The following is a 21,224-nucleotide window of genomic DNA, read 5'->3' on the forward strand; positions in this document are numbered from 1 at the left end:
GACGGAGTGGTCGGGTGAGGGGAGGGAAGAGGCAGGGAACGGGCGATGGGGAAGAGCTGAGGCTTTAAGAGAGGAACGGAAGGAGGTGTAGGAGGGGGGGGATCGCCTTCGTGATGTACGGAGGAAGTTGATTCCAGTGGAGGGGTGCAATGGGGTGTGGGGGGAGGTGGGGGGGAGGGGCAGCCCAGGACTGGTTTAGAAATCGCCCGTCGCTGACGTTCGCCAGTGGCCGGGAACCAAACTCGGGGCCGCCGGGTTCGCAGTGCAGTGCGCTAACCGCCTGCCCCACCGCTTTCCCTCCGTATACAACGCATATCAAGGCAGGAGGACACAGATGTTGGAGCGTAGCGGTGCAGTACAGTAAATCCGATTCTGCTGCGCTGACCCTGAATGAAAGCGCGTCGTAATTTGCGCGCGACAAAAAAAAAATTAGCGTCCCGGCGTACGTCAGCGGGACATTTTATTTTTTTAGTATCCCGCCGCTTAGCGGAATGACACGGGGCCGTTGTCCGTGCCGTTGGCAGCCTGCAGTCGGTGGACTCGGACGCGGTTGCCGTGGCGATTAAGGAGCTGCTGGCGCACGCCCTGGCGGTGAACCCCACGTACCCTTCCTGGCTGCTCACCCAAGCCGACTTCTACTTCGGTAACACCATCGTCGCCGGCGCCGCGCAGTTAGAACTCCTCCGACACGTGCACTCTAGTCTCATAGAAGTTTATACTTACGTGATCTAATCCTAAGTTTATACTTGGTAGGAACCTCCTGGTTACACCAGCCCACAGTGGATTATTGTGTTCGTCCGTCTGTCGTGCATTCAAAAATGGGAGGGGTGGGGCTGGGTGGAGAGGGGCTGGGTGGGGAGGGTGGGGAGGGGCTGGGTGGGGAGGGTGGGGCTGGGTGGGAGGGGTGGGGCTGGGTGGAGAGGGGAGGGTGGGGAGGGGCTGGGTGGGGACGGGAAGGTGGGAGGGGCTGGTGGGGAGGGTGGGGCTGGGTGGGAGGGGTGGGGCTGGGTGGGGAGGGGCTGGTCACCCCGTGGTGCCCTTATATAACTCAACGTTTAACCTACTCACGCCGGCTTGTGCCCGCCCTCACAGTCGGCCATATTTGCGGAATACACCACGCCGCCGTTGACCCTGGCCATTGACCGAGCACCCCAACGTTCCTACCAGCTCCCTCCGCAGGAATGTGTTATTCGTACAGAGTGCCTTCACTCTAGGCGCTTGATGGGGCGCTGCGGTGGCGAGATGTTAACTACCTCGCCTGGTATCCAGGAGGTCGTGGGTTCGATCTTGACCCTGATTATGCCTGCTGTGTATTTGGAGTTTGCGTGTCTCTCTCATCATCATCACGGTGGCTAGGAGATGTTAACTACCTCGCCTGATATGCAGGAGGTCGTGGGTTTTATCCAGACCCTGACACCTGCTGTATATTTGGAGTTTGTGGGTCTTTCTCCCCATGGTCGCGAGGATTTTTCTCCGGGTCCTCCGTTTTTTCCCTCCACATTTAGAATCAACATCGCGCGTTTAGAGTATTTGGCTGCGATACATTTCCGCGTGAAAAGCCACTTCGTTGGGCTATCCTTTGTGGGCAGGTTGCTTCTGAAAGCGAGCCATACAGGTCGGTGGTGCCTTACCTCGGTAAAATAAAAAAGAGGTTTTCAAAAGCTCGGTGACGGAGCAGAAACGAATTGGATAGTTGGGCCGTGCGAGGGTTGAGGAATGAGTGACCGCGATGGAAGGGTACTTGGGGATCGCGATAAACGCTTGGCGAGGGACGGCAAGGAGTGGAGAGGCGAGGGGAGGGAAGAGAATGGGCGATGGGGAAAAAGAGTGTGAGGCGTTTTAAGAGAGCAACGGAAGGAGGTTGAGGAGGGGCGGACGCTTGATGCACAGGGGGAATTCTAGATTTGAAGCTTTCGTGACTGCAAGAATTCATACTCTTAGGTTTTTTCGGTAAAGTCACGTAGGTAAAAAAATTTAAAAATTAATTACTAAAGGTAAATTTCGAGTTAAAGCTTTCGTGACTGCAGGGATTCATCTTCTTGGTTCTTTCTGTAAAGTCACGTAGAATGGAAATAATAAAATAATAAAAATAAAACATAATAAAATAATTATCACGACGTTTCACCTGAGGACGGCTGCTTACGTTGTGGCCGAAACGTCGTGAGAATTATTTTATTATGTTTATTTTATTATTTTATTATTTCCATTCTACGTGACTTTACCGAAAGAACCAAGAAGATTACTAAAGGTAATAATAGAAATAAAATAAAATAATAAATCAATTATTTTATTTCTAATATTACTTTTAGTAATTTTTTATTTATTCTTTTACCTACGTGACTTCACCGAAAAACCTAAGAGCACAGGGGGAAGTTGATTCCGGTGGAGAAGTGCAACGGGGGGGGGGAGAGGAAAGGACCAGAAAATGGAACTGGGCACAGGGAGAAAGAGGACGACAGAGAGAGACGGAGAAGATTGGGAATGAAGAGGACCAGAGGAGGGGACTTGAGAAGAGAGAGGCAAGATGAGGTGGGGTCGTGCCCTGCGTCGTTTTCAGCACGATAATTGTGTGTACGTGCCGGCTCATGTTTGTCCCCTGCCACCCACCTTTCCACGACCATCACCTGCATCGCCACCGTCATCGTCGTCGTCATCAACGCAACCACCACTCTCATTACCACTATCATTATTAACGCTACCACCACCATCATCATCGACACCATCACCTTCACCAATATCATAATCGCCACCATCACCGTCATCACCAACGCAACCACCACTCTCATTACCACTATCATTATCAACAACGCTACCACCACCATCATCATCGACACCATCACCTTCACCTATATCATAATCGCCACCATCACCGTCATCACCAACGCAATCATCACTATCATCACCACTGTCATCATCAACAATGCTACCACCGCCACCATCACTACCATCGTCACCACCTCTGCCATCATCATCTAACATTACCACCACCACCACCATATCACCACTACATAATCAAAAATGCTACCACTGTCACCATCACCACGACTCTCACTGCCATCATCACCACCTCTGCCATCACTATCATCAACACCACTACCACCGCAACCACCACCACCACCATCATCACCACCACCACTGCCACCACCATAATTACCTCCACCACCACTACAACCACCACCAACATCGTAACCACCACCACCGCCACCACTACCGCTGCCACCGCCAACACAACCGCCACGCCGCCACGCCGGCACAGCCACCAACCAGTACAGCGCCGCCCGGCAGCACTACCTCCGTGCTGGCGCCGTGGCCTCCGACTTCTTCCACAAGGCCGTGCCGCAGGACGTGTACACGGAGCAGGTGGGGCGCCGCTCACACGCGCCGCTGGGTCCTTCCCCGTGTCAGCGCAAGCAGCGGCCATGGAGACCCACAGACTCGCGTAGAGAGCCACAGACTACAATACAGATCTATAGACTTGCATGGAGACCTATACTCGCATAGAGACCCACAGACTAGCAGAGAGATCCATAGACTTGCATGGAGACCCATACTCACATAGACACCCACAGACTCGCGTAGAGACCCACAGACTAGCAGAGAGATCCATAGACTTGCATGGAGACCTATGCTCCCATAGAGACCCACCGACTAGCATAGAGACCCACAGAATAGCATACAGATCCATAGACTTGCATGGAGACCCATACTCCCATAGAGACCCACCGACTTGTATAGAGACCCACCGACTTACATAGAGACCTACCGAGTCGCATAGAGATCCACAGACTAGCAGAGTGATTCATAGACTTGCGGGAAGACCTACACTCGCGTAGAGACCCACCGACTAGCATAGAGATCCATAGACTTGCATGGAGACCCATACTCGCGTGGAGACCCACAGACTCAGATACATAGAGACACATACTTGCATAGAGACCCACAGACTCGCATAGAGACACACAGACTCACATAGAGACACACAGACTCAAATAGAGACACAGACTCACATAGAGACCCATACTTGCATAGAGACCCACAGACTCACATAGAGACCCATATTTGCATAGAGACCCACAGACTCGCATAGAGACCCACAGACTCGCATAGAGACCCACAGACTCGCATAGAGACCCACAGACTCAAATAGAGATCCACAGACCAGCATAGGGATCCATAGACTTTCATGCAGACCCCTTACTCGGATGAAGACCCACAGTCGTGCTTAGAGGCTCACACACTCGCACGGACACTCACAGACTCGCATAATGATCCACAGACTCCAGTCGGATGAATTGTGAGTAAAACCGGATTCACCGGTAATGGAAAACACAATTACGTTGGTTCTTTATCTTAAATTGGCTGCAGTTCAACTCTTGAGGATTCTAAATGAAGATTTGTCACGAACGATGCGACTTGAAAATAATGAATTGGTCGCATTGTCATCGTTGTTATTATCTTCTTGGTTCTTTCGGTAAAGTCACGTAGAATGGAAATAATAAAATAATAAAAATAAAACGTAATCAAATAATTCTCACGACGTTTCGGCCACAACGCAAGCAGCCGTCCTCAGGTGAAGAACAGGTCTGTCGGAAAGACAGTTCATTCAGACGCTGTCTTTCTGACAGACCTGTTCTCCACCTGAGGACGGCTGCTTGCGTTGTGGCCGAAACGTCGTGAGAATTATTTGATTACGTTTTATTTTTATTATTTTATTATTTCCATTCTACGTGACTTTACCGAAAGAACTAAGAAGATGAATCCCTGCAGTCACGAAAGCTTTAAATCGAATTTGTCATCGTTGTTGTTGTTATTATCAAAGTGGAAATTGCGGTCGACTTTTCCACCAGGTACTCAAGCGACTGATCAAGTGCTGCTCGCTGCTCAACTGCCACACGCAGGTACAGTGACCCATAGGGACACACGATTGATAGACGGGCCACAAGCGTGCAGTTGTGTGGCCATGCAACCCACAGCTTTGGACCCGCACGGTAAACCGACTGCGGTGTGCGCGGCTCCTTCAACGGAGGAGGAGGAACAGCGACACGACACGAAATCTCTGCTGAAGCAGAAGCACATTGACATCAAGCTCCTAAACGTCATACTCTTAGGTTTTTTCAGTAAAGTCACGTAGGTAAAAAATTTAAATAATAGAAATAATAATGGGAATAAAATAAGGATTTATTATAATATTAAAAATATTTTTTATATAATTATTATAATAATAAAAAATAAAATAATGGTTATTTATTTATTTCTATTATTATTTATTTCTTTTTTACCTACGTGACTTTACCGAAAAAACCTAACAGTGTGAATCCTTGCAGTCACGAAAGCTTCAAATCTAGAACTCCTAAACGTCTTTTACTGCTTTTACGTTGTCCTTCCCCTCGCCTCCGATGAGCACGGTTGGCTACGTACGTTGCGAAAGAAGTCCTACGTGGTACACACGTCTTGAAGAGAGCCGCCTTGCACCACCCTGCCCCAGAGATCACAAACGGGTTTTGATTCCTTACCCGTACCCGTACCGGGCCGCACCAGGGTCGCAAATGGGTACCCGTACCCTTACCCAACCGGGTACGGATACCCGTTCCCTACCCGTACCCGTATCCTACCTGAAATGAGTGACAAACGGTTACTCACCAGTGACTCACGGCCTACCCGTACCCGTAACCGGCCGGGTACGGGTAGCCAGGTATCGGGTAGGGTACGGGTATCGGGTACCCGGTTGCGACCTCTGCCCTGCCCCTCCACGATGACGATTGTTACGATAGCCACGTTGGCGGAGGTTTCCGATTGTTGTTTTGCAGGCGGCCGTGCTGTGCCAGTTCATCAAGGAGCTGGATTACCCAACGGCCTTCAAAGCTCTGCAGGAACAGAACAGGTGGGATGGCCGCGCGATACACGACAAGGTCGCGCTCGCCACGCACAAAGTGCTTGCCGTAAATGAACCACGGTCAAGCTCGCTCATCTCCTCCAGGAGTCGTGAACCATCGCTTGAACTCCGGTCATCCTCGCCGTCGGGCGAAGGCGGCGGTCACCGCATGATCGCGCGGCGCTTTCAGATGCCATCCTTGCGGCCGTCTGGAACGCTCTTGCTTCCGACATTAGGAAGCCACTGGAGCTATGCGCTGTTTAATCTAGATTGAAAACTCATTTAGATCTCATAATCAAAAGACAAAATAGTTCGCTGCTTTAGCCCACCGGTGTGTTGAAGCGTGAAACCACAACATTAAAAAAAATTTGAGTACGACGTTTCGCTGGTAATTGCATCCAGCATCATCGGGCAATTCGCCAGAATGGTGAGGCTCTGCTCTTGCTCCCGGTCTTAAATAGAGCAGCAGCAGCAGGGTGACGTCATCATTAACTCATCAGGTGCAACGATTTGAGGTGGAGGGGGGGGGGGATTATTGTAATTATATACTAGATTAGTAATCAGGCAATTGTTACGATGTTAGTTGTAGATTAGTAATCAGTTGGAATGTGTTTTTGCTGATTGGCCGTGTCGGGTGGTGGAGGGTTATGACACATTTATAAATAACGCGATTTAACCCAAAAACGTTGATTATGAATAATATTGGTCGCGAAAGCCTCCCACGTGTTAAACTCATTTAGATCTCCTGTTGTCCTTCTCCCTGCACCTCCGATTAGCAGGGTCGGTTACGTGCGGTGCGAAAGAAGCTCAACATACGTGCTAAATTACAACTAAATTATTTTTCTATTACCAGGTAAGGCACACTGAGCAACCTGGCGCTCCGTGGAAGAGAGCCGTGGCCTTGTATGTATTTAAGGGCATCACTTTAGCGAGATGTTAACTACCTCGCCTGGTATACAGGAGTTCGTGTGTTCAATCCCAACCCTGCCGCCTGCTGCTGTATATTTGGAGTTTGCGGTGTCTCTCTCCCCGTGGTCGCGAGGATTTTTCTCCGGGTCCTCCGGTTTTTCCCCTCCACGTTTAGAATCAAAGTCACGCATTTAAGAGCTCTTTGGCTGCTATAAATGTCCACGTGATGAAAAGCCACTTCGATCGAGCTATCGATTGTGGTCGCCAGGTCGCTTCTAAGAAAGAGCTACGTAGCTCAGTGCGGCCTTGCCTGGTAAAATATAAAATAGTTGAGTTGTAGTAATAGACCTCGTGACCACCCCCCCTGATGTGTTGTTGTTCGTCTCTGCTCCCCTCCATCCCCCCGTGTTCTCGCGCAGTTCCGACTCCATGGACATGTACTACGACTACATCTGGGACGTCACCATTCTGGAGTACCTCATCCGTATCCTCTCGTCACTGAGCCGGCTCGGAGGGGCTCGGAAGGGGGTCAGAGACGCTCAGACGGCACCGCTAAGGAATTCGGGGTTCCAGTCCGTGTACTCTTAGCCCCGTCACCGATGATTGCACTAAAAAAAACACTAACCCTATAGTACTGGCTCCCACAATGCACCACTCATGGTTACATGTAGCTGGAGTTCCGGCTCCCACAATGCACCAGGTTTGCTTAACAAAGCTGCAAGTAACCGCTCCCACAATGCATCACTCATGGTTATATGTAGCTGTAGTGCTGGTTCCCACAATGCACCGCGTGTCTTGACATAGCCTGCAAGTACCCGCTCCCACAATGCATCACTCATGGTTATATGTAGCTGTAGTGCTGGCTCCCACAATGCACCGCGTGTCTTGACATAGCCTGCAAGTACCCGCTCCCACAATGCATCACTCATGGTTATATGTAGCTGTAGTGCTGGCTCCCACAATGCACCGCGTGTCTTGACATAGCTGCAAGTACCCGCACCCACAATGCATCACTCATTGTTATATGTAGCTGTAGTGCTGGCTCCCACAATGCACCGCGTGTCTTGACATAGCCTGCAAGTACCCGCTCCCACAGGGGAAATTCTCATGGCTCTTTGGCTGTCGTGTCGGCTCCCGCAGTACACCACACTCCGTGACGTCGATATTTTCGAGAAGGTTACCGGGCAGAGGTCGTCAGAGGTCGCAATTGGGTAACCGATACCCGTACCCTACCCGATACCCGGCTACCCGTACCCGGCCGGGTACGGGTACGGGTAACCATTTGCGACCCTGGTGCGGCCGGGTACGGGTACGGGTAAGGAATCAAAACCCGTTTGCGACCTCTGGAGGTCGTACGACGGCGAACATACGACAGTGAAACCCGCGGTGCTTTGTGAGAGTCGGCACTGCAGCCAAAGAACCATGGATATCAATTTATAGGAAACTGGAGGAATTCTTCATTATTCTGGCTGTTGCCTGATGAGGGTAGTTGTAATTACAGGCGAAACGTCGTGCTCAAATTGTAAATGTTGTGGGTTTACTCTCCAACACACCGGTGTGGTGAACTAGTAACTAATTGGCAAGTTTTGTTTACGTGACAAACCTTACTAATTGGCTGTTTGGGGTGGTGGCGGGTTTAGTGTCACATTTATATTTACGCGATCTAACCCAACAAAAACTCTATTCATGGTTTTTTTTTATACCATTTGCTGGCCCCAACGGCATGCACATCCCCAGGTGTTTGCGTGTCTCTAAGAGAAGGAGCCGCGTGTGTGTACGTGCGCGTGTGTACGTGCGTGCAGGTTTTGGGGGATTTCGCATCGCCCATTAAGCAGGAGCCGCGCTAATGAACCCAACTGGCCTTTGACCCGCCCCAAAAATAATTAAACTAATTTGGCTCATACCGCGCACACCGACTCATTATCGCCGGCCTCCCCTGTGACTCGTTGTTTCACCATTCGCCCAGGCTGCTGCTGCTGCTGCTGACATTCCATTCTCCCTTCTCGGCCGTGTTGGGGCTGGGGGGGCAGGCTGGGAGTGCGGGGTGGAGGTCTGGTGTGGTGTGGGGGGGTTGGGAGGAGAGAGGTTGGCCAATGGCACGGGGTTCGGAATCTTGCACGCACGTACAGACGCGCGCACGCAATCGTTCAGCAGTTGCCACCCACCTCCCCCTGTGTAGCCTACGTAGATGTACAAAGGCAAAGGTCGCCCGTATAACCTTAACAGACTGTAGGGGCAAGTGCTGTTAGCGAGCAGCGCCTATGAAGGCCGGCACGGCACACGATGGGGCGGGTGGCCAACGCCACGCCCGGCCGCCTTTGTCTCCCGAGTGGCGATGTTTCCGCACCGTGCCAGGTACTCATTCGGGGAAGCTCATGACCGGTTCAGATAATCGTCACCGCTATTGGCCGTGAGCGGGAATGAAACTCGGGTCGCCGGGTTCTTAGCGCTAACCGCTGCGCCACCGCTCCCCGCGTAGATGCGCACACACACAGCCGTAGACGAACAGACGCCCACCAACTCGCATGCGTCAGGCGTACGCACACCACGCACCACACGCACACCACGCACCACACGCACCACACGCGCACTGCACCCACGCGCGCACTGCACCCACGCGCGCACGCACCACGCAGACACCGCACGACATGCTTCAGGCGTCGCGCCACACTGCGCCAAGACGCTCGGCACGTCGGCAAAGCGGCGGCCTTAAGAGGCACCGACAAAAGTGCGCAACAGGCAGCCGTTTCAGTCGGTGGCCCCTTCTCCACGGCTCCTAAGTGGAGAGGCCGGAGAGCTGCAAGTGAGCAGCAATAGGAGCCGGAGACTGCACTGCAGAGGTCGCAACCGGGTACCCGATACCCGTACCCTACCCGATACCCGGCTACCCGTACCCAGCCGGGTATGGGTACGGGTAGCCGTTTGCGACCCTGGTGCGGCCGGGTACGGGTAGGCCGTGAGTCACTGGTGAGTAACCATTTGTCACTCATTTCGGGTAGGGTACGGGTAGGGAACGGGTACCCGTACCCGGCCAGGTACAGGTACCCATTTGCGACCCTGGTGCGGCCTGGTACGGGTACGGGTAAGGAATCAAAACCCGTTTGCGACCTCTGCTGCACTGTGCAAGCGATGGTTTGGGGGGTGGGGAGGGGGAGCCGGTTGGCAGCTCTGATAAGAATGCAGCTTTATATGCGTTTGCCGATGGCCACACACGCTCACTCGCTCGCTCGCTCGCGCACGCGGCGCCCATCACCTCGCACGTTATCGCTGACGGGGGGAACCTCTTTAAACAAACCGAGCCGCCCTCCGCCCGACACCTGCCACCTGCTCGTGTTGTTTTACCGCCCCCGCCACCCCCGCCACGAGCGCGGGTCGCGGCCTGAGTTAAAGGGTTCACTGTGAGAGAGTGCGTGCGTGTGCGGTGTGTAATGTGCGTGCGTGGTGTGTAATGTGCGTGCGTGTGTCGTGTGTGTGGTGTGCAATGCGCGTGCGTGTGTGTGCCTATGTGTGTATGTGGTGTGTAATGTGCGTGTGCGTAGCTTTATGTGTGTGCGTGTGTAATGTGTGCGTGTGTAGTGTGTAATGTATGTGTCGTGTGTCATGTATATGCGTGTGTAATTGTGTGTAATGTGTGTGTGGGGAGCGGTGGTGTAGCAGTTAGCACTGCGCTATGAACCCGACGGCCCGAGTTCGATTCCCGCTCACGGCCAACACCGGCGACGATTATCTGAACCTCTACTGGGCCTCCCCTAGGTCGACTCAGCCTTAAATGAGTACCTGGTACTGTGTGTAAAAACATTGCCAGTAGGGAGACAAAGGCGGGCGGGCGTGGTGCTGGCCACCCACCCCCTGGTGCACCTTTCCGGCCTTCATAGGTGCTCGCAAACAGCACTTGCCCCAACAGTCAGTTAAAGGCTATACGGGGGATCTTTGTCGTTGTTATACGGTGTACGCGTGTCATGTGTAAGCAGCGTGTGGAGACCACGTGCAATGGTTCGCCGTCAGTGAGCAAGTTTGCGTGGGGTGTGTTGCGTGTAATGTTCTTGCTACGTGTGTAGTGTACGTGGGTGGTGTATGCGTGTGTACTGTGTGGTATATGTGTGTGTGGTGTGTAGTGTGCCGTTCATAGGTGCTTGCTAACAGCACTTGCCCCAACAGTCTGTTAAGGCTATAACGGGGGATCTACGTCTTCGTAGTCTGCTGAGTGCGTGTGGTGTACGTGTGGTACATGCGTGTGTGCCGCGTGCGGTGTGGAGTGTATTGTCGAGTGTGCACACGTGTGTGTGTGTGTGTGTGCGCATGTGTGCTGTCTGCGGCGAGCGATGCCTGTGTGCGGGTGTGTGCGTGTCGCCGTCTGCGATGTCTGCACGCAACGTGTTTCGTGATGCATCTCTGCCGCGCGTCTTGTGATGTGCGCTCGGCGTGTATATACACGCGTGCGTGATTTGTGCGTGCGTGCGCACGTACGCGTCCGCTATGTGTGTGGCGAGTGAGCGAGTGGCATTTGAAGGAGTTTGTCTGGGGAAGGGCTGGGGGGGGGGGGGGGGCGGGGGGGGGGGGGTACCGCCGGCGGCGGCGGCGACGGCTTAACGCGTGAGCCCCTTTCTCTTCGCGTTGACCCCTTGACCTGCACCGCCTCTGCCCGCCGCCCGCACAGACCTGCACCACAAACGGGGAGAGGCCGACAAGAAACAGCTGGCGGTAAGTCTTCGCCACACGCCACCACCACCACCACCACCACCGATACGTGTCCCCCGACCTCCCACGTGCGTGCGTCCGTGCGTGCGTGTGGTGTGTAGGACGACTGTGGGGGCTGTGTTGATTTGTCAGCAGCGGGGAGACAAAGGCGGCCGGGCGTGGGGTTGGCCACATTTCCCATCGTGTGCCGTGCCGGCCTTCATATAGGGGCTGCTGTTAAACTTGCCCCAACAGTGTGTTCAGGCTATACGGGGGGGATCTTTGTCTTTGTGAGCTTGTGCGTGATTGTGTGGGGAGCGGTAGTCTAACGGACGGCGCGCTGCGCTACGAACCCAGGTGAGCCGAGTTCGATTCCCGCTCACGGCCAACACCGGCGACGATTATCTGAACCGGTCCTGGGCCTGCGATGTGCAAACATCGCGTAGTGCCGGTCTTCGTAGGTGCTTTCCCACGGCTCTTGCCCCAACAGTCCTGTTAAAGCTATACGGGGGATCTTTGTCTTTGTGTAGTTTGTGCGAATTCCAACCCAGAGAGAAATATTCGTCACATGACAGCCAAGCTTTTAACGAAGCTTTAAATGAACTATAAAACTATATTTGTTTTACCAGTTACCCACTGAGCCATAGAGATCTTTTTGCAAAGTGACCTGGCCACAAATGATAGCTCGACGGAGTGGCTTGTCACGTGGACATTTAGAGCAGCCAAATATTCTCATGGTTATTTTGAACAGTCATTTGTGATCGGGCTGAAACCATCAACTTACTCCACTTGAGAACCCAGTTTAATCACCACTCCTATGCGAGTCTCCGGGTCTCTGTGTAAGTCTATGATTGATTTGAAGCTTTCGTGACTGCAGGAATCCATACTCTTTGGTTCTTCCGGTAAAGTCACGTAGGTATAAAATAAAATAAAATTGTATTTTTAATTTTATTTTTAATTTTATACCTACGTGACTTTACCGAAAGAACCAAAGAGTATAAGTCCATGATTCTCCGTGCAAGTCACTTGTTACCGGGCTGAAACCATCAACTTACGACGCTTGGCAACACAGTTTCAGATCGCAACTCATTCTGCATGAGTCTCTGGATCGCTAGTAAGTACAGGTTTCGCTTGTGCAGTAAGCAGTCCCCTCCTTCGCCTCCATCCGTTCCTCTCTTAAAGCCTCACCGCTTCTCTATTCATAATAAAGGTTTTTGGGGTTAGATCGCATGAGTATAAATGTGTCGTAACCCTCCGCCACCCGACACAGCCAGTAAGGTTTGTCACGTAAACAACGCTCCATGGATCTCTGCGAGCCTTTTGGGTCTCTATGTTTGTCAGTGGGTCTCTAATGTGAGTCACTGGGTCTCTTTGTGAATCAGTGGGTCTCTATGTGAGTCAGTAGGTCTCTATGTGAGTCAGTGGGAGTCTGTGGGTCTCTATGTGAGTCAGTGGGTCTCTTTGTGAGCCTGTGGGTCTTCATGTGTTAGTCTCTACGTGAGTCAGTGGGTCTCTAATGTGAGTCACTGGGTCTCTATGTGAGTCAGTGGGTCTCTATGTGAGTCTATGGGTCTTCATATGTTAGTCTCTATGTGAGTCATTGGGTCTCTATGTGAGTCACTGGGTCTCTATGTGAGTCAGTGAGTTTATATGCGAGCCTGTGGCTCTCTGTGTGAATCTGTGGCTCTCCGAGTCTGTGGGTCTGCATGTAAATCTATGGGTCTCTATGCGAGTCCACGGGTCTCTATGTGGATCCGTGCGTTTCTATGCCGGTCGGCGGGTCTCTGTGCGACTCTGTGGGTTATCTGCGCGAGTTACTTGTGGCCGGGCTGATATCGTCAAATCTTAATTTGAGGCTTTCGTGACTGCAGGAATTACTCTTTGGTTCTTTCGGTAAAGTCACGTATAAAGATAAAGTAATAAATTAAATAATAGCATTATCTAATTTACTATTTTATCTTTATACGTGACTTTACCGAAAGAACCAAAGATTGATATCGTCAACTCACCACGCTCCTAGTGATGACGACGATGCTTCTCCTCCTTCGTCTCACGTGACCCCGTGACCCCGTGACCCCTGCGGCAGGTCAAGGCGATGGGCCAGACGGAGCTGAACTCGAGCAACCCCGAGGAGGTGCTGCAGCTCGCCGCGCAGAAGCGCAGGAAGGGCTTCCTGCAGCTCATGGGCCGCCTGTACTTCTAACGGGGTGCGTGCTGCGTGCGTGCTGCGTGTGTGTAGTGTGTGTGTAGTGTGTGTAGTGTGTGGTGTGTGTACTGCGTGTGCTGTGTGTGTGTACTGCGTGTGTACTGCATGTGTTGTGTGTGTACTGTGTGTAGTGTGTGTGTGTACTGCGTGTGCTGTGTGTGTATTGTGTGTTGTGTGTGTACTGTGTGTAGTGTGTGTGTATTGCGTGTGTAGTGTGTGTACTATCTGTTGTGTGTGTGTGTTGTGTGTGTACTGTGTGTTGTGTATTGCGTGTGTAGTGTGTGTACTGTGTGTTGTGTGTGTGTGTGTACTGTGTGTAGTGTGTGTACTGCGTGTGTAGTGTGTGTGTACTGCGTGTGTAGTGTGTGTGTACTGCGTGTGCAGCGTGTGTACTCTTAGTGTACTGTGTGTGCTGTATTGTGTGTGTACTGTGTGTGTACTCTTAGTGTACTGTGTGTGCTGCACTGTGTGCTGCACTGTGTGTGTACTGTGTGTGCTGCACTGTGTGTACTCTTGGTGTACTGTGTGTGCTGTACTGTGTGTGCACTGTGTGTGTACTCTTAGTGTACTGTGTGTGCTGTACTGTGTGTGTACTGTGTGTGCTGTACTGTGTGTGTACTCTTAGTGTACTGTGTGTGCTGCACTGTGTGTGTACTGTGTGTGTACTCTTAGTGTACTGTGTGTGCTGCACTGTGTGTGCACTGTGTGTGTACTCTTAGTGTACTGTGTGTGCTGTACTGTGTGTGCACTGTGTGTGTACTCTTAGTATACTGTGTGTGCTGCACTGTGTGTGTACTGTGTGTGTACTCTTAGTGTACTGTGTGTACTGTGTGTGCTGCACTGTGTGTGTACTCTTAGTGTACTGTGTGTGCTGCACTGTGTGTGTACTGTGTGTGCTGTACTGTGTGTGTACTCTTAGTGTACTGTGTGTGCTGTGTGTGCTGCACTGTGTGTGTACTGTGTGCTGTACTGTGTGTACTGTGTGTGTACTCTTAGTGTACTGTATGTACTGTGTGCTGCACTGTGTGTGTACTGTGTGTGCTGTACTGTGTGTGTACTCTTAGTGTACTCTGTGTGTACTGTGTGTGCTGCACTGTGTGTGTACTGTGTGTTCTGTGCTGTGCAAGTTGATTGTGTTGAACCGCGAGTTCAACCAGGTTGGGGTCACGTGCCGGGTCCGCTGCGGTCTGGCCGGTCGTTGTCCCTCGGAGTGTCCACCAGGGGTCGCTCCCATACTGCCCAGAGGTGGTCACGGCGCTTCGCGTTGGTCGACGATTCACGTCCATGTAGGAAAGGTTCCATTTGTTGAGCCAGGTGCTAACGCTCAAGAGAGCAGGATTGTGTAGGAGTCCCGTTGCAAACAGTTTGCGTGAATGAGTGGGTAGGTGAGCTGGCGAGTGAGTGAATGAGTGAGTCAGATGTTGGGTGACGTGGTGAATGAGATGGTGGGTGTGTGTGGGTGAGTGAATGAGTGAGTCAGATGTTGGGTGACGTGGTGAATGAGATGGTGGGTGGGTGAGTGAATGAGTGAGTCAGATGTTGGGTGAAGTGGTGAATGAGATGGTGGGTGGGTGGGTGAATGAGTGAGTCAGATGCTGCGTGAGCTGGTGGGTGAGTGAATGAGTGAGTCTGATGTTGGGTGACGTGGTGAATGAGATGGTGGGTGGGTGAGTGAATGAGTGAGTTAGATGTTGGGAGACGTGGTGAATGAGATGGTGGGTGGGTGAGTGAATGAGTGAGTCAGATGCTGCGTGAGCTGGTGGGTGAGTGAATGAGTGAGTCTGATGTTGGGTGACGTGGTGAATGAGATGGTGGGTGGGTGAGTGAATGAGTGAGTCAGATGCCGGGTGAGATGGGGAGTGAGTGAATGAGTGAGTCAGATGCTGGGTGAGATGGTGAGTGAGTGACTTAATGAACACGATGTTGGGATTAGCACGGTTGGCTACGTACGGTGCGAAAGAAATTCAACATACATATGCAAGTGAGATAGTGTGTGTGTGAGTGAGTGGGGATTATCTGAACCGGTTCTGGGCCTCCCCGAGGTCGACTCGGCCTCAAATGAGTACCTGGTGCGGTGTGTAAACATCGCCACTGGGGAGACAAAGGCGTTCGTGCGTGGTGCTGGCCACCCACCACCTCGCGCGCCATGCCGACCTTCATAGGCGCTCGCTAACAGCACTCGCTCCAAAAGTCTGTTGAGGCTGTACGGGGAATCTTTGTTTTTGGCACAGTGGTTAGCGGACTGCGCTGCGAACCCGGCGACCCGGGTTCGATTCCCGCTCGAGGCCAACACCGGTGACGGTTATCTGAACCGGTCACGATCCTGGTTTCTCTGTCTTTTAGGTGAGTGAGTGAGCGAGCGAGCTCAAGTTGGTTTTGTTTAACCAGGAGGCGAGAACTCAAGAGGCCAAGGATGAGTCTCTGTTGGGTCGCCAAACGGACGAAAGCAAAAAAACAAAGTGCGGAGTGACAAAAATACGGCGACGAGGCAAATCGAAATCGGAGCAAGCGGAACAACGACCGCAAGGGCGGCACCCGCCGCCGCTGTCGCTGTCGCGAGAAGAACAGAAAGTATCGCGCGGAACGTAAATGGGACGTCGGGCGATGAATATCCTGGAGCGTAAGTCGGCTCGGACGGATTATACTCTGGTCAACAAAAAAACAAAAATTCTGGCCTGGACTTTTGCAGCTGTTTTAGATTAATTTCAGGGTGCCGATTCCAAATCTGATCTCAGATTTGCTCTATCACATCTCATTTGTATGCTATCGGCATACCTCATTTTCATTGATTTTACCCGAAATTAACTCTGTCACTTATGATTGCAAGTTGTTGCGAGTCAGTGACTGCTTTAGTGTTAAATTATGGTGCTGTATTTTTAGGATAGTGTGTTTATAATATCACTTTATGTAGAAATTCACATTTATTTAATATTTTTCTTCTGCAGTTTTTATTGAAAATGCAATATTTGATATCTCAAAAACAACCTGATGTGATAGACAAAAACTGATGCCAGATTTGGAATCAGCACCCTAAAATTACCTTAAAACCGTTGGAATACCTCATGCCAGAAAAAGTGTGTTGACCAGTGTTATAATGATTTACCGGCCGATCGTAGCACAATCGCGAATGAAGTTACCCCGGGAACTTTAACCAGATCTGTCGGGTGACGATCGTACGAATGTGTACACCAGACGAGGGAGGAGACATGTCCATGCCTGGGCGTGCATCAAGCCGTCCGTGCGCTGTGTGGCGCGGGGGAGAGTGGTGGTGCAGTGGTCAGCGCGCTTGTGCTGCGACCTCGATATCCCAGCCAAGGCTAGCGTCCGTGGCGATTGGCATCCGAACCGGTTCTGGGCCTCCTTTGGGTCGACTCGGCCTTAATGAATGGTGCGACGCATAAAACGCCAGCGCCGGGGAGACAAAGACGGTCAGGGAAGGCGCCGGCCACATCGCCACCCCCGCGCGGCGTGCCAAGGCCCTTGTCCAGCAGTGGAGTGGGCTGTGCGCGTACGACGGCCTCACGTGGCCCTCCGGCAGCCGCTGGAGGCCACTGCATTCAGGGGCCATCCATCGCGTATGTACGCATGGAGGGGGGAGGGTGGAGTTAACCCAGACGCGTGCGTATGGGGGTCTACTGACAATGTACGCATGGGAAACGGGGGAGGCGGGGGGGTGAAGCCTCGATAATAATGTGTCTATTTGTCTACATTGGCCTTCAAATGAGTTCGATAGTCCGGCGGTGGACTGTCTGTTTGCTTAAACGCGTTAATATTATTAATCCGTGATCGTTTCTGCGTGGATTAAATAGCGGCCGTTCTATAGGATTCGGGCGGGGGGGGGGGGGGGGTGTAAAACGTACGCGTGTGTACAGGGAAGGGGAGAGGGGTCAAGTTTTGGCAGGTGGGAGGGGGAGGAGGGGGGGGGCAGGTGGGAGGAGGGGGGGGCAGGTGGGAGGGGGAGGAGGGGGGGCAGATGGGAGGGGGAGAGGGGGGGCAGGTGGGAGGGGGTGGAGGGGGGGGCAGGTAGGAGGGGGAGGAGGGGGGGGTCAGGTGGGAGGGGGAGGAGGGGGGGCAGATGGGAGGGGGAGAGGGTTGGGGGCAGGTGGGAGGGGGAGGAGGGGGGGGGCAGGTGGGAGGAGGGGGGGGGCAGGTGGGAGGGGGAGGAGGGGGGGAAGGCGAATCATGACACCCCTAATGACCTTCCCCACCAATCCTCGCGAGGGTCAATGCCACAGTGATGGCAGCAGCAGCAGCAGCAACAAGTATCTGTTGGGTGTTCCCCTCCAAGGCTAAATAAGATATTGACCTTTGCATAATAGCTGCCTGCCCAAGTTGCTCGGAATTTGACGGCCGGGTGATGGGATAAGCAACTCGGGAGGCTGGCAATAAAAGCCTTGTGCAGGTCACCAGTGCGGCGCTGGGATCGGTGTGTGTGCGACGTGTGTGTGTGTGCGACGTGTGTGTGTGCAACGTGTGTGTGTGTGTGTGCGACGTGCGTGTGTGTGTGTCTGCGCGTAGGATGCGGGGAGCGGTAGTGCGGCGGTTAGTGCGCCGCCCGCGCTGTGAATCCTGCGACCCGAGTTCGATTCCCACTCACAGGTCAACGCCAGTTAGACAATTGCCTGAACCGATTCTGGGCCTCTCCGAGGTCGGCTCGGCCTCAGATGATTAGCCGGTGTGGTGCGCAATCATCGCCACTGGGGAGACAAAGACGGCCGGGCGTGGTGCTGGCCACCCGTGCCCTCGCGTCCCGTTGTCGGCTTTCGTAGGTGGTGCTCGCTCACGGCACTTGCCCCAACAGTTTGTTTTGGTTTTACGGAGCGGGGCGGTGGCGGGGGGAAATCTTTATATTTTCAGGTTGGAGGAGGAGGAGGGAGGGGATAGAGTAAGCAACGCGTAAATTTTGAACAGGACGTGGCAGACGAGAGTATTGCAGATGTAAACAGGAAGAAGAGGGAGTTGTGGTGGACGGGTGGTGGTGGGGGGGGGGTGACCGCTTGCAGGACGGAGGAGAGACAGGGTAAACGACTCCGGAGGCTGGCCCGTGCAATGGCAGGAATGCGACCGCAGATGTAAACAGCGAGGAAGGGGCCGAAGGTTGTGACGGGCCAGGCCCCAGCCGGCCCCAGCGTCACAATAAAGTCCCGTAGTCCCACCGCGTGCCGTCCTACACTCGGCCCGCTCTCTTGCAGCGGCGGTGGCAGCGACAGCGACAGCGGATACACGCGCGCGGGGCGGGTCTCGCAAGAGACAAAGTTGGTCACGCACCTCCCTCGACCGCTAAAATTACCCTGTTTCCACCTCCTCCCGTCTCTCCTCCCTCACCGCCACCTTCCCCGGGGGGGCGGGGGGGGAATGGTGCTCGCGAAGGAATGCGCCGTGCGTGGCGATGATCGCCGGGGGTCAGCGGGGACCGGTGTATATTTGGCGCGTTTTATTATTTTATTTTTAAACGTCACACTCGAAGCCGGATCCCCGAGCGGCGGGTCCTGGCCGTGCGTCACGCGCGGCACGGGGCGCGTCAGCGTTTTTTCGAGCCCCCCCCCGTGTTTTGTAACCCCACCCACCACCCACAAGAGTTACGCACCGACGCACCGGCTCGCGTTTTTATTTTATTTATCGCGATCTCGTTCAACGCGAACGTGTCACAAGGCATTCCCTTTAAAGCTTTCGTGAATGCAGGGATTCATCTTCTTGGTTCTTTCGGTAAAGTCCTGTTCTTCACCTGAGGACGGCTGCTTGCGTTGTGGGCGAAACGTCGTGAGAATTGTATTTAATAAATTTTTATTTTTTTTATTTTATTATTTCCCTTCTACTTGACTTTACCAAAAGAACCAAGAAGAAGGCATCCCCTTTTACCGCGATCATATCACAAGGCATTCTCGTTCATTGCGATCGTGCCACAAGGCGCGATCGTGTCACAAGGCATTGTCTTTGATCGCGATCGTGTCACAAGGCATTCCCTTTTCGCGTCTCTCGCACGGCGGCAGGGCGACCCTTGCGCTGTCTTGGTGAGCAGCCTGCGGACGCGGACACCACAGAGCTAGCTCTGATATTCCTTCAACTGTTAGAGAATTTGCCTGTGGAAACGGATATCATGACGGAGCTAGCTCTGACATTGCGGAATTGTCAAAAGTGTGATTGCGACTGTTTGTAAATACACTTGTGCCGTATCGCGTTCAGCAATATGCTCCGTTGTCTATTTTTGTATTTGTTGGCAGGCAGGTGCGGTTGACCGCAATGGCCGGGCCCGCAGTAACGGGGGCGCTGGGAGGGAGGTGTCGGTGGACCGCGCAAGGATGGGAACCGTAGCGCTGCACGAACGAGCGGGAGCACAGCGACTCAACGGCGCCGTCGTTAGCGCGTTGGTTCGTCGTTAGCGCGAGAGGGGGCTGCCCCCCCCCCCAGCCCGTCGAGGACTCCGGCCCACGCCGCCACAGTCGTCGCAGGGACGACCCTCTCCGAGAAGGTTTTGAGACTCCCGAGGGGAGAGAGGCTTCCCTGCGTGAAGCAGAAGGTGCATCGTTATTTGCAGTGCGCAACGTGACGTGTTGACGAGAAATAAACGGAGTTGTTTTTTTTCCCTGTCTTCTGTTGGTGCAAATTATTTGGTCGTGGTCGTCGTGGTGGCGGTGCTGATGCTGCTGATGATGATGATGCCGCTGCATTGCGGTGCATGAGCACAGTCAACGACCACTGCAGGCTTTAAAATAAACAAAAAATTATCTAAAATCTGCGACGTCTTTGGGCAGTGTGCCCTTCTGCGCGGCACGTTCATCGTTTGCTACGACCGCCCCGCGATCGCCAGAGATTTCGCTCGATCTCGGAAGCTCGGCAGGGGTCGAGCCCTGGTTATTTCCGCGGGCGAGCGGGCGGGCGAACAGGCGAACGGGCGAGCGGGCGGGCGGGCGGGCGGGCGAGCGGGCGGGCGAGCGGGTGGGCGAGCAGGCGGGCGGGCGAGCGAGCGGGCGGGTGGGCGAGCAGGCGGGCGGGCAGGTGAGCGAGCGGGCGGACGGGCGGGCGAGCGGGCGAGCGGGCGGGCAGGCGTTGCGGCCACCAGCGTTTGCCAGGCGCGCCGTAGGCACATTGACGCGGCGGTGCCAGTTGGTGTCGCGGTACAGGGCCAATAGGGACACAATATATCACCACTGCCTTTGGCCGAAACAACCCCAATGGTGAAGAAAATGACACTGCAAATGACTCGACTGGGAACGAGCTCGCAGCAACGTCACTTCCACCACGGCCTGCCGCTCCTGCGAGGGCTTGACAGGCCTCCCCTGACCCAAAGAGGTTTCTCCGGTAAACAAGCTTGACATTCACAACAACAACAACGATGATGATGCTACGACGTCAATTGTGCCCCTCTCCCGTGGTGGGTGCAGTCACTGTTCACACCCCGAAAGGGCTCGTGGGCAGTTGCAAAAGAACATCTGAGAAGGGTGCAGCAAAGCGAGCAGCGACCTGGCGTGCGTGCGACTGAGGTGCCACGATAGTGAGATGTTAACTACCTCGCCTGGTGTACAGGAGATCGTGGGTTCAATCCCGACCCTGACGCCTGCT

The 21,224-nt window shown here is 53.4% G+C and overlaps 1 protein-coding gene across 1 annotated transcript in view; it reads left to right on the plus strand.

Moving 5' to 3' along the window:
- INTS8 (integrator complex subunit 8) overlaps nucleotides 1-20,247 on the plus strand; it is a 50,669-nt gene extending 30,422 nt beyond the window's left edge. The window contains 8 exon segments of the mRNA XM_061573128.1: nucleotides 525-643; nucleotides 3,257-3,360; nucleotides 4,848-4,898; nucleotides 5,808-5,881; nucleotides 7,201-7,265; nucleotides 11,439-11,482; nucleotides 13,545-13,665; nucleotides 19,886-20,247. Coding sequence (XP_061429112.1) covers nucleotides 525-643; nucleotides 3,257-3,360; nucleotides 4,848-4,898; nucleotides 5,808-5,881; nucleotides 7,201-7,265; nucleotides 11,439-11,482; nucleotides 13,545-13,661 — 574 coding nt within the window. The 3' untranslated portion in view covers nucleotides 13,662-13,665; nucleotides 19,886-20,247.
- The last annotated feature ends 977 nt before the right edge of the window (nucleotides 20,248-21,224 follow it).

Source organism: Lethenteron reissneri, chromosome 52 (assembly GCF_015708825.2).
Source record: "Lethenteron reissneri isolate LAM-NWPU_2019-01 chromosome 52, ASM1570882v1, whole genome shotgun sequence".
In the NCBI taxonomy this organism is placed as follows: Eukaryota; Metazoa; Chordata; class Hyperoartia; order Petromyzontiformes; family Petromyzontidae; genus Lethenteron; species Lethenteron reissneri.